Here is a 13895-nt window from a genome sequence, read left to right as displayed (position 1 = left end):
TTCCAGGGGAAATTCTAATTCATGCCAATTGGCAAATGAGCGGCTGAGGGTCTCCGTCTTTCTGGACATAAGTGAGGTCCAGGTGACAGAGCCTGGCTGCACTGTCCCCAGGTACCGGTGGGTACATCAGCCAAATTGTTTAAACCTTGGAGGGGGCCAGTTGATGTGATTCGGGCTGTTTGGTCTCAGTGTATTCAAATTCGCTGGGGTCAACGGAGTTGTTTTGTACATTCCTCTCGCCTAAAACCTTTCATCGCACCATGTGAATTCATCTCATCTCCATTATGCAGGGACCGAGTGTCGGGTGTATCGGGCGAGCTGAGGTGTGTACCCGCTGAGGTTGGTCCTCAGGTTCTGCGTGTTTAACTTCCCCAAGGCGCCGCTTGCTTCGGGAGCGGAGGGCCCGTCTGCTTGACCGACTGCTCTTCATGAGGAGCCGGGCTCGTCGGGACATTTTCAAATTCCCCCCGGGACCCCCAGGGAGCTTACGCCCACCTCGCCTGGGGGCCCGGCCACAAGGACTCGTTCCAAGACTGTTCACCCATGCCGTCAGTTGGTTGTCGCACTCAACATATCGTATTGGTTATTGGCTGAACTTGGCCTTTATTGTGCTTGCGGGTGTTGTTACACGGTGAGGGTGGGTGATGCTGGTGCTGGAGGCGGTCCCGAGGTTTTGTGTATTACCACGTTTTTTTTTCTCTTCTTCCTCTCTTCTCACTCTCTCTTCCCTTCTCTCTTCTGTTTTGTTTTTGCTTATTGTTGGTTCTTTACTTATGTTCCCTTCCCCCGTTCATCACTGTATATATTGTGGATATAGTACATATGGGATGGGGTATTATTTGTTGAGGCACACTGAGGGGCTTTTGTTTTTGTTGAGGGTGAGTTGACAGCCGGGATGACTGAGTTTTACGAGGGGGGGGGGAGGTGATGTAGTGACATCGCTGGTTGACACCATACTGTGGGTGCAGTACCTGCCCTAGAGGGGCACAGTGTGCGCTGAATAATAGCGCTGGATGACACCACGCTTTATGTGCAGTGCCGACCCTAGAGGACAGGGTGTGTGGGTGCCAACCGAAAGATGAGGTTGTGTGTGGCCATGGCACTCTGGTTGACTCAGGAGGACACGTGATTAAGTTGACAGAGGGGCCCCAAGAAGCGGCTAAGGGTGTCACGTGATTGGGACCCAGATCCTTCCCGAGGATTCTAGAAGGTGGACATGGCCAAGAGTGGAGCGGGTCATGCCACAGAGAATATAAACCGGGTCCCGAGAGGGACCAGGGTGGTTGTTCATCCTGGAAGAAACCCTTCATCTATGTTCTCCGTTCAACGAGTCTCCAACACGTGGACTCAGGCCGAAGTCATTGGTCCTGGTCCATAGTAGCAGTTACGTGGTAACTAGTGTGGTTAGCCAGGTGGTCATTACCTTAGGTTGTTATTCTGGTAAGGGGAAGTTACCCCGTGTGTTGGAACTGAATAAACGTATTGCCTCCAAGTCTACGTCTGCGACTCAGTCGAACCCATTACACAGGTAAGGATATGTGTTGTCAATGCGCTGAAGACGCAGGACCGGTGAGCCCAATCCACCACCCAGGGACCACCAGGCTCAAACAGCACTCCTTCATTGGTTCCCCTCACTTGCCCTGAGTCTCTGTAGCACTTACTGGAACTCCCGGCACCTCATCACCTCACTCGGGGTTAGGAAATCTCACCTTCTCCCTGCAATGTGGATTCGAAGTTTGGCTGGATAGAGCAATTGTAAGCGCACCCCATTCCTGTTCTCCATATCTCTATGCAGAGGGAGGAAGTTAATCTTCTTCTAGTCAGCCGAAGTAAGGTCAAGTAATGTAAAGTTTCCCTCAATTTTAGTGGCTTTACACTTTAATATTCTTGCCATTTTTAGCGCTTCTTCAGTCTCATGCCAATTGGGGAAGGGGGTGGGGTCTCAGATTATTTGCTTCCATTAAATCTTGCCCCTCTTTCCTTCCAACCAAGTGTGTTGGTTGTTGATGCGGAGTTTCAGGGTTCTTTTGTACAGAGGGTCAGAGTTTTTGAATATAGCAGATGGCTCCTTGGGAAGCAGTGTCCTCTACCCCCTTCACGTCACCAGAGGCCTTCAGTTGACTTTCCCAGCCCTTACCACATGGATTATTAAACGCCTTCTTTAGCACCTTGAGTTTGTTATTATCTACTTTTCTCAGGTTCCCGTGTTCCTGGAAGAGATGCCATAGCTAACTCTTGTTTTTCTACCCTCTCATTAAGCCTGTTTAGTTTTTTTGTTGAGACCCGGAGTAGAGTGGGTTTCTCCTCCGTTTATTGACCAACTTCCCGGGTGTTTTGGAAAAGTTGATTGGCATTTTCAAGTAAAGCTGGTAGCATCCCATGAATCCCTCCAGGAGGGGTCTCAGGTCTTTCCTTGATTGGAGAGTTTAATGAAGAGGAGGCCTTGGACTTCTTGCCTGTGACTCTTTCCGCTCTTCATCACGTGGAGTGTAAGGCAAGCCAACAGCGGCCTGAGCTTCAGTTACATAAGACAGGACCGAGTTAAAATACAATTCTAACTTTTTCGTGCAGGGAGAAAGGCATGCAAGAATCTGAGTCTTCCAATAAAAAAACTGTCGGAAACCTCGTGCATTGGGCTGATATTAATGAAAGGGTCGAAGTGGTCTTATTGAGCACTGCTGACTCGGTCATAAAGTCACCGGAAGTCGCTATTCGTTTATTAAAATGATCTTTGTTATTATTTATGAGAGTCCGTGTAAGCATAGTGAAAGTATTTTCAAGTGATTGTGCACGTGTGTGTTTGGATGTGTGTATGCTTGTCAAAGTGCACGTGTATGAACATGAGTAATGTCTATCTCCATGGTGGTGTAGGGGTGTCAGGGGAAGGATTCCCACCAATAGGAGGGTTAGTGGGAGGGGTGATCGAGGAGAGATAAAGGGAGAACGGGCGGGAGACGGGGCCTTTGGCGGGAACGAGATTGGGACGGCTGGGGACAGGTGTGGATGGGAGAAAAGGATTAAAAGACGAACCCCCTGCAATCTTGTGTCGGCTCTCCTTTACAGTGGTATTGATCGACCCTTATTTATAATGGAATGTTTGCGTTTTCATAAGATTAATACCATATTTATTTAGAGTTAGGACAAGTGTTACACAAATTCTCGACTTTTGTAAGTTGTTCCCTATTCAGGTGCCAGGTTGAGACCATCAACTGCTATTCAGACACCAATTTGTTGAAACAGACTTGAAATCAAGGACTGCATTATTGCCAACTCGGCACTCATTTCTAAGCCAACCCAGCCACCTCATATCTCAACTGAAGACAGATAAGGCTCACCTCTTAATCGCAAACTTGGGATGCATGTCCAGCTTTAAGACAGGTTTCACTGCTTCTGTTGTGATGAGACAAAGCAGTGATACAATAATCAACATTTTCTTTAATATGCTAAATAATTCATTAATATTTAATCTCAAACGTTACAAAATGTGTAATGCAGACATATAATTTATTGTCAGGGACAGAGGGTGATTCAGAGGCATTTTAAACCACAGACAAGTGGGCATAGCAAAAGTTGGTGTTAGCAATTGGCAAAGCTCTGTGGCCCTTAATATTTGGTCAAAAGCGTGGTTGGCAATAGCAAGGTCTTATGGGAAATAGGAGGTTAGGGCAACAGTAGAGTGACGGTCGCACTCGTCAAAGCCTAACTAATTTGCTTATTCCTTCACTAAATACAAATAAAAGGCATAGCATAAACAGCAATACATGTTCAAATAACATAATTACATTTTTATTTTATTTTATCGTTAATGTTGAGAGTTGAAGTTCATGGTGATGTTGATGAGGCTTCGAAGGAGGAGGGGGGGGGGGGGCTTTGTCCACCCTCATCCTCTACCAAGTGGTGGAAAGAGAGCGGTGGCGGGAGTTGGGAGATGAGATGATGCATGGAGGGAATATAGATGTGAGTGATATGAAATTACAAGTGCTGGTCGCCGTGCTAAACCGTAGATACACAAACTCCATACCACGATAAGAAAATGAGTATACCGAAGGAAAACCGCGCATACGTAAATACCGTGAATGGGAAACACACAGATGGTGAAGGATTGCTGTATTCTAATTACCGTACTATCATACCCTCACAAACCAGAATTTGGCAACTTTGACACCCCTGGGTATGAAGGCATTTTTACGAATGTGTGTTATTCACCAACACTCTCCCAGTGCTGAGTTATGAACATCTTCTCGTACTTGTGAACCGAACCACAGAACTCCTTTGTTCAGTGGAACAATCCTCCAGCACCAGGACTCAAGGAAAGTGATATTATAACTTTTTCTTTTCACGTTACATTATTTTGTCTTATTTACTATACAATATTTCTCACAGGATTATATATAAATGGACAATATTTCTTATTTATGAGCATAACAATGTTTCCCTTTTTTGTATAACTGTAATATATTTTACTTACAGTGTGTACAGTATGTGCCGAAGTATGAACAGCTCGACTTATGATAGGAACAAGAAACACAGTCCGTTCGTAATTCGGGGACTATACATATGTATATGTGGGAAACGGTGGTGGAGTGGCTTGTGCACTGCTCTATGAACCGACAACGTGAGTTCGATTCCCGCTCATGGCCATCATTAGTGATAGCGATTATATGAAGTGGTCCTGGGCTTCCCCCCTAGGTCGACTTATCCTCAAATTAGTATCTGGTGTCATGTGTAAACTTCGCCACAGGGGAGACAAAGGCGCCCAGACGTGATGCTGGCCACCTACCCCATTGTATGCTATTTCGGCCTTCATAGGTACTTGTTAATAGCACTTGCCCCAACAGCCTTTGAAAGGCTTTACGGGGGATTTGTTTCTCAGTATATATTTGTTTTTATTTTACCAGGTAAAGCCCACGGAGTTATATAGCTCTTTTAAACAATCAGTAAGTTCGGAACAGTTTAAGTCAGCACAGATGATGTAGTGAGAGCCAAGGTGACCCAATGTCTAGCAAACCAGAAAGCTCGGCAATTATTTCCAACACCGGTGAAGACGGTGGTCGATAGATTACGGTGATCAAAAGCCTCCGCACCCTGTTCGTTATTTTCACAAGCAGCACCTCGAATGACGTGATTGTTAATGAGTTCCTCAGGACCTTCATGAAGAGGTCTCCAGGGTGAATCTGTGTGATCTTACCACCATGCCTGCTGCGGCTTTTTGCGATGTTGCTGATGTACAATAAAATATCCGTTAGATGCAGCCTCATGCTTAATTACGTCCGGTGAGGCGTCATATACCCAGGTTTCAGTAACAGCCAATATATCGAGTCAACAGCATAACCATTTGCGAGGCATTGCAACAAGCGGCATTTCCACAGCAGATCGTAGCACAGTTGGTGTGGAACCGATCAGCACTCCCTTCTGCACGATGGATGCTGTGCAGTGTTTGCTGGTGCGTCTCACCAAAGTATCGGTGACCTTTGGATGAGATATCATTAATTTGTCGATCCAGGCCAAGAGAAATTCGGGTATAGCCCCTCATTCTCCAGGGAAGAGGGGAGGCATTGCTTCACCAGACCATTCGGCTTCCTGAGCTAGAGTTCTGCGAGTGAAGCAGAAGTTGCAACATCACCATTGCAAGATGTGGTTGCTGCTGCTGTTGTTTCTGCTGTTTGTTGCTGATGTTGTTGCAGTTGCTGTTTTGTTGCTGCTTTCCAGTTGGTCCTGTTGCTGCTGTTCTTGTTGCTGTTATTGCTTCTGGTGCTGTTATACATGCAACATGTTGGTGTTAATTAAAATCCTCTGATCAAATCCCTCGATCAAAGGTGCTATGTTTCACAAATCGTCTGCAGTAGTTTTAATGTTTTCTTTCTTTCCTTATGTTGCCATATGCAATCCCAGTTGAGTAATGTATAACTCACATTTGGACTATGACACGAGCACTCTATGGTCCTACTCTTTTTGAATAACAAAAGAGATTAATTCTAGATTTGAAGCTTTCGTGACTGCAAGGAATCATCTTCTTAGGTTTTTTCGGTAAAGTCACGTAGAAAGTAAAATAAAATAAAAACAAAAATCACGACGTTTCGGAGGCAACACAAGTCTCCGTCATCAGGTGGGACCGTCACAGCCAGATTAGCTGTATCAAGTGAGGCAATGATTCAAGATGTAATCCCTTAAAAGCGAGTTGAGGGGGGAGGGAGAGGGAGGGGGGAGCTCATCAGACTATGGTAGCCAATGAAAGGAACGTATCGGGAGGGAGGGGGGGCGAGGCCAAAAGGGTGGGCGATGGACGTGGAAGCGCTTGTGCGCAAGCGGCCAATTACTGCACACGCCAACACAATGGAGCGATTGTGCGCAAGCGGCCAGCCACTGCACCCACCAACACAATGGGCAGAGAGGAGGAGGGGAGGTCTAATACACATGATAGACAAAAGAACGAAAATGATGATGGGTACAAACTTAGGGGGAGCTCATCAGACTATGGTAGCCAATGAATGGAACGTATCGGGAGGGAGGGGGGGCGGGGGGGGGGCGAGGCCAAAAGGGTGGGCGACGGACGTGGAAGCGCTTGTGCGCAAGCGGCCAATTACTGCACACGCCAACACAATGGAGAGAGAGGGGGAGGGGGGGGTCTGATACACATGATAGACAAAAGAACGAAAATGCCCATGTTTATACCAATGCTGGCTGAACAATGAAGAGAGTACTGTTAAAAATAACTGGGGATGTTAACACACTTTACCGAGTGAGGGATGTTAACACTCGGTAAAGTGTGTTAACATCCCCAGTTATTTTTAACAGTACTCTCTTCATTGTTCAGCCAGCATTGGTATAAACATGGGCATTTTCGTTCTTTTGTCTATCATGTGTATCAGACCCCCCCCTCCCCCTCTCTCTCCATTGTGTTGGCGTGTGCAGTAATTGGCCGCTTGCGCACAAGCGCTTCCACGTCCGTCGCCCACCCTTTTGGCCACGCCCCCCCCCCGCCCCCCCCCTCCCTCCCGATACGTTCCATTCATTGGCTACCATAGTCTGATGAGCTCCCCCTAAGTTTGTACCCATCATCATTTTCGTTCTTTTGTCTATCATGTGTATTAGACCTCCCCTCCTCCTCTCTGCCCATTGTGTTGGCGGGTGCAGTGGCTGGCCGCTTGCGCACAATCGCTCCATTGTGTTGGCGTGTGCAGTAATTGGCCGCTTGCGCACAAGCGCTTCCACGTCCATCGCCCACCCTTTTGGCCTCGCCCCCCCTCCCTCCCGATACGTTCCTTTCATTGGCTACCATAGTCTGATGAGCTCCCCCCTCCCTCTCCCTCCCCCTCAACTCGCTTTTAAGGGATTACATCTTGAATCATTGCCTCACTTGATACAGCTAATCTGGCTGTGACGGTCCCACCTGATGACGGAGACTTGTGTTGCCTCCGAAACGTCGTGATTTTTGTTTTTATTTTATTTTACTTTCTACGTGACTTTACCGAAAAAACCTAAGAAAAAGAGATTAAGTTCGATAGGGTGTTCTGTGTCACTGTGCATTCCACAGATGATCCAAACAATTCAAGCACAACCAGCCTATCAAAGTTGGCCAAGATGTTGGGGTAAATTTCGAGTAAGATAACAAGAATAACATTCACAACATGGAATGTTAGAACATTGCTTGACCCCGAAATGTTCAGAGCCTGAAACGTCATACAGGATTTTTTGCCTGAATACTTTGCGGATGCCCCTTCTGCAGGACTGCTTTTTTACCATAACATGTGCTTATGCCCTTACCACGACCAATCCGGAGAAAGGTAAGAATACATTTAATTCTGATTTGATCCTTGTTATTCGGAAAATAAACACCTCATGAGGGCTAGATAATAATGAAGGGTGCCTTTTATTCCTGGATTAAGACGGAGATGGAGACATGGAGACGTATAAATATGATGCTTATAGAGTAATGCTGCTATCAATGTTTGCGTAAAAAAATACTCTACAGACTAAAAACAACTTGGATGCATACACAATGTAAACACTGGCTTATGATTGACTACATGATCACCAAACAAATAGATGTTTGGGAAATCGTTATAACCAGGATGATGTATGGAGCTGAGGTGGACACAGACCACATTCTGTGGCATACCAGGTGGTCCCTTTCAATGCGCGCTAAGATCAAGAAGTCTGTGTTAAACCTTCAAAACGAAAGTCAACATTGTCCATTTGGACTCTGACGCTACAATTGCCCAGTTCCAGGAAGCCATGGCAGCAGCACTGGTGGGGTCGCTACTCAGCGTTCATCTTAGATATGGAGGATCTTTGGAAGTTCCTCAAATACATAGCACAGAAGGTGTTTGTTCGGTTGCCTGGCACCACAAGGTGCAACCACCGGGACTGGTTTGACTAGACTAATACCACCATTGGCAGATTGCTAAAGGAGAAGAGGGCTGCACGTAATATACTTTTGCAGGAAAGAGGCTCACAGGAAAAGACCTTTGCCTTCCAGAAACCCTGGGTTGTACCACACAAAGTGGTAATGAGAAGGAAACTGAGCTTGTCTGGTCACATATTCAAGATGGAGAACAATAGGAAAAATGACAATGAAGCCATACTACCTGACAATGGATATGGAAGTATTTAGATGACCAACATTAGCACACCATTTGAATCACTTCAGCAACTTAAAGAAGCTGTCATTGGTGATTTTGCATGCCAATTCCTGGACCACAAGTGGCGATGCGACAGAGCCATCCTCGCACGAAAAAATTACACTGTTAATATCACTAACAACGACCTCCGTTCCGAGTTGCCAGGCACTCCTTACATATTCAAGTCAACTGACACTGTACTGGACATTAATGAGGCAGTCAACGACCCTAAATAATTTCTCAACTCTCTGCAACCACCTGGTCTGCCTCCACACAAATTTACGTAAATATTGGCGTACCCATCATGCTTCTCAGGAATTTAGACCCACGAACACTTTGCAATTGTACATGATTAGTCGTGAAGAAAATTATGCCCCATGTAATTGAAAGCCAGAAACATGACTGGTCATGCAGCAGGACACCATGTATTCATTCCACGCATTCCAGTCAATCACTCTGAATCACTCTGACCTGTTCTGTCAACTTAAACGCCATCAATTCCCTGTCCACCTCAGTTTTGCAATGAGCACCAATAAGGAACTGAGTCAATCACTCAAAGTTGTTGGCCTCAACCTGCTAAGTGCATGCTTCTCTCATGGTCAACTCAACGTTGGTTGCTGCAGAGTTGGCAGTGCGACAAATCTTTTCATATTGGCACCAGGTGAAAATACATACAACGTTGTCTAACCTGAAACTTTCCAAGGGTAACCGATTTAAAAGCTGTCCTCTTATCAAAAAACAAAAAAGTCTTGCGACTGTATCACACCACCCAAAAACCATAACAAAATACACACATTTACCGACTTCATATGCAGCATTCAATTATTCTAAGACAGCAATGCAATATATTACTCAACATTTGATGACTGAGACCCGTGTGAAGCCGGAAAACTTAGGATATAGGGTAAAATATATTATAAGTGTACTTATATGACTTGTTTGAGAAAAATAATGTTTAAACTTCATAAATCACCGTCTATTGTTTCGCATTGTCTAACACTGTTAGGCCGGAAGTGGTGACACACGCATGGAATCCATCACTGTGGAAGCAAGAGTGGGTGTATCACACACATGATACGTCGTAAGACTCCCTTCCCTTGGCATCGATATGCAATATCCTGGCTTGCCAGCAGAATGCAGTACAACCAAGTGGATACTCATAAAACATCTCCCTTCTCTATGGGCATTGAATATTGCACCCTCCGGGTGCTCTGGTTTCTCCCACATGCATAAGCATTTACTCGTTTCGTTCTTTCGGTAAAGTCACGTAGAAAGAAAATAAATTAAATAATAGAATACGACGTTTCGATTGCAACACAAGCAATCGTCATCAGATAGAACTACATTTGAGAGAGAGACAAACACAGACACGGAGACACAGACAGACACACAAGCAGAGAGAGACAACACAGAGAGAGACACACAACATAGACCCAACGCCTCTGTGTCGAGGCCTTAAATAGAGAGAGAGAGGGGGTGGGGGTGGGGCACAGAGAGAGAGGTAGGGGTGCTGGAGCAGAGAAATTCGCATGTCATTGAGAGAGCTGTGTGGAAATCCACCCCGCGGCGGCCAGAGGAGAGAAAGAGCAAATTAACCTTTGCAAGCCTGGTAAATGTTACACATAATGACAATCATAAATTACATTACGATCAATTACACTGATGTAAATTCCATTTGCATCATTGGCATTAAAGTCATTATCATGACATTCCATATGTTTTTAAACTCTGCTGCTTTTTATTCAAACTGGTGGATGGTAATAATCCCATAGAGGGGGTTCCCGAATACAACAAATGGAACACCTACGCATCCAAAGTTACATCAAGTATCACTGTTTGGAGTAATTGCAATGTTCTCATGACAAACTCAAAGAAACGTAATTAATTTGAGATGATTTTACAACACTAACTTGGTTACAATTCTAGAATAGATTGACAAAACGCGTATTTTGTCAACTATAAAAATTCGGCGATGATATTACGTAAGACTAGCAATAATACAGTTCCTCTCATAATGTTAAACAATTATATTCTCATTCATAATAAAATCATGAATGTGTTAGGTACATCAATGTCATCTGACCTGTTATGGAATATCTGTATTACTAATCAGGCTAAGGCGACAGCAGATAATATTTGTTTTCTTTTCCAGGTCAAACACTTTTTTAAAATTTTACTTTGAATACATATAATTGCCCTACAACGTATCTCAAATTCGTCCACAGCTGGGAAGCTCATCTTCTTGGTTCTTTCGGTGACTTTACCGAAAGAACCAAGAAGATGGATCCCTGCAGTCACGAAAGCTTTAAATCGAAAAGCTGGGAAGCTGTTGTTTTAACAACCATACCGCAGGTCACAATAACACTGACGCACGCACTCACCCACCCACTCACCCACCAAACCACCCTCTCACGCACCCACTCACCCATCTACCCACCGAGCCACTCAACCACACACCCACTCATCCACCCAACCACCCACACATTCAACCACCCAATCACCCACACACCCAATAATCTACCCACTCGTCCACCCACCTTTTCACCTAGTGACGAACCCACACACTCAACCACCTCACCTACTCTCCCACACACACTCTTTCCCACCCACCCACCTATCAAGCCACCAACCAAATAACCCACTCACCCACCCAACCATATACCCACTCACTCACTCATCCACTCAGCCACCCACTCAAAAACCCAACCACTTATCCACCCAGCCTTTCATCTACTCACTCTTCCACTCGCCCATCCACATTTTACCTACTCATCCACCTCACCTACCCACCCTCTCACGCACCAACTCACCCACTCTTTCACCCACCAACTCACTCACCAACCCATCAAGCAACTTACCCAATCACCCACTCACCCAACCTCATCCACTCACCAACCCACCCATTCACCAATCTAACCACTCGTCCACCCACTCGTTCACCCACCCAGCTTCTCACACACTCACCTACTTTTCTACTCACTAACCAACTTACCTACCCTCTCACCCATCCACGCACTCAACCACCCAATTATCCATTCATCCACTCACCCATTAATCCACTCAACCACCCACCCACTCACCAATTAACCGACCCTTTAACCCACCCTCTCAAATAGCCATCAAGCCACTCACCCAATCATCCACTCAGATCCACACACCCATCCAACCCAACCATGCATCCACGCACCCTTTCACCTACCCACCCACCCTTTCACCTACTCACCCACCCACCTTGCATCTACTCACCCACCTCACGCACACACTCACTCACTTACTCACCCACCCAATCACTAACCCAACCACTCGTCCACCAACCCACTCAACAACTCACCACCCACCCTCTCAACCACCCTCTCACGCACCCATCCACTCACCAACCCACCCATTCACCAATTCAACTACGTGTCCACCGACTCTCCCACCCAGCCTCTCACTGGCTTATCCACTCACTAACCAACTGATCCACACACCCTCTCACTCATCCACCCATTAAGCCACTCACTCACCCACCTACTTACCCACCTACTGACCCACTTACCCACTCACGCACCCAGGTGTTGGTTCTTACCTCAACATTTGATGTTGTGTGCCTTTGGGAATGTGATCAGAGGCTGATAAAGACTTTCACTACTGGATGAATGGTCACATGAGTTGTTTGATCATACCCCCAAGTGGAGTGACCAGAACTAGTCCACATGTTACTCGGCACTGACGTTAACCATGGTCGGGAATCAGACTCAGGTCACTGGGTTCAACGTTTTGTGTGGTAACCAGTCACCAACGCTTCACTCCCGCACCAGAATCAGACCAGCACTGTCTTAATAATGATCTGAGGCTTCTACTAACCTGACATGCACCCAACCATTAACCCGACCTTACACTCACCCGAACAGATAGAGTAGAAATTAATTCAATGAGTATCGACATGGTGTTCAACACCTGTTTAGAGCCCTGAGCCAGTGGTGGAAATTCCACATTCATATGGTGGGGTGCGTCTATCCAAAATGCGAAGAATGTTTACTTCCCTATAACATGATACTAGTTTAAACAATCTCGCATTGATGATGGGCTGAGTCAACCCCACCCTAAAAGGATTTGAACTCGCAACCTTCCGACGACTTCAGACCACTTAGCGGATTAGAACCCCATTCAAGGAGATACACAACCTTGAGCTAATTTACTGACCCATCCATTCACACACTCAACCACCTTAGTAATCCACTCACTTGCGAGTCGGTTCATGAGAAAGGATTTCCCGGTTCGATATTTCCCAGCTATCGCCACCACCACCACGGGCTTCTTGATTCTCCCCAGAACCTGCGCCGTGTCCTCGTTGATGTAGAATCTCCCGGTGTCGTCTGTCATGATGAACGGAAGCGGCATGCTTGGGTACGGCGACGACGTGGTCATGACTTTTTTGCCTTGATCTCTGTGAATGTTTGAGTGTTTTTGTCTCTCTTAACGGGTGCCAGGCTAAGCTTCTGTGTTTCTCTCAACGAGTGTGTGTGCCTGTATCGTTCTCAACAGGTTTGTGTATGTCTGTTTCTTAGGTGTATGTATTTATCACTCTCAACAGGTAATTGTATATTTCAGCAGGTGTGCGTGTGTGTGCGCGTCGGTTGGGTCTTCACTCTCACGTTAAGTTAAGGGGTGTCAGAGTTTTTACATTGTGAACTTTGCCCAAGGCAATTACATACAGACCAAAATGCTGTGTTCCTCGTTAATTGTGATAACAGGGTTGTTTTTTACTTCGTTTTCAGACCCGTTTTAAGTGGGGCTTTAAGATCAGGTCTGATTGCCCACTGGCCAACCAGAGAAGGGCACTTTAAGGTTGGTGATTGCTACGTGATTGTTCAGGTGGAATGCCCCTATAGTCCAAATGGTTATAACGATATCTATATAGGGCAGCCTACAAAAAAATTGCCACCCTCCCGCAGCAGTTCGCTTTGGAGATCATCTCTGCAAGGGGCTTGACCTGGTCTGTGGCTCTGGATTGCTCTCCATACTTCCTCAACAGTCTCCTGGCTCCTCAAAATGTTATTTGGCAAGCAGACGTCAAAGATGGCTGCACCCCCCCATGCAGCCTCGGACACAAGCAGAGTTTGATTTTAATTCTTTGCTTTCGTGGTGACTGCGAGCACGACATGATGGTAACAGTTGAATGATTTTAGACCTCCAGTTAGCTTTGTAATACTAGAAGGATTACTTTAATAGCGAACACAGATGGAAATTATGAAACCAATGTGCGGGTTTAGAAGTTTTGTTTGCCCGTCT

General features: G+C 45.9%; 1 protein-coding gene across 4 annotated transcripts in view; it reads right to left on the bottom strand.

Annotated features, from left to right (window-relative positions):
* LOC144737520 (guanylate-binding protein 1-like) overlaps positions 1-13308 on the bottom strand; it is a 100355-nt gene extending 87047 nt beyond the window's left edge. For 2 of the 4 annotated variants that reach the window (XM_078620248.1, XM_078620250.1), the window contains exons 1-2: positions 12848-13308; positions 3336-3390 (exon numbers count right to left, since the gene is read on the bottom strand). In XM_078620248.1, coding sequence (XP_078476374.1) covers positions 3336-3390; positions 12848-13031 — 239 coding nt within the window. In that variant the 5' untranslated portion in view covers positions 13032-13308. Of the gene's footprint in view, positions 1-3335; positions 3391-11158; positions 11180-12847 lie in introns of those variants that run through there. The other 2 variants (XM_078620249.1, XM_078620251.1) reach the window with 2 other exon arrangements.
* Positions 13309-13895: the final 587 nt, after the last annotated feature.

Source organism: Lampetra planeri, chromosome 71 (assembly GCF_965212315.1).
Source record: "Lampetra planeri chromosome 71, kcLamPlan1.2.h2, whole genome shotgun sequence".
Lineage (NCBI taxonomy): Eukaryota > Metazoa > Chordata > Hyperoartia > Petromyzontiformes > Petromyzontidae > Lampetra > Lampetra planeri.
The sequence above is the reverse complement of the archived record's forward strand: the minus strand, read 5'-3'. Positions and strand labels throughout refer to the sequence as shown.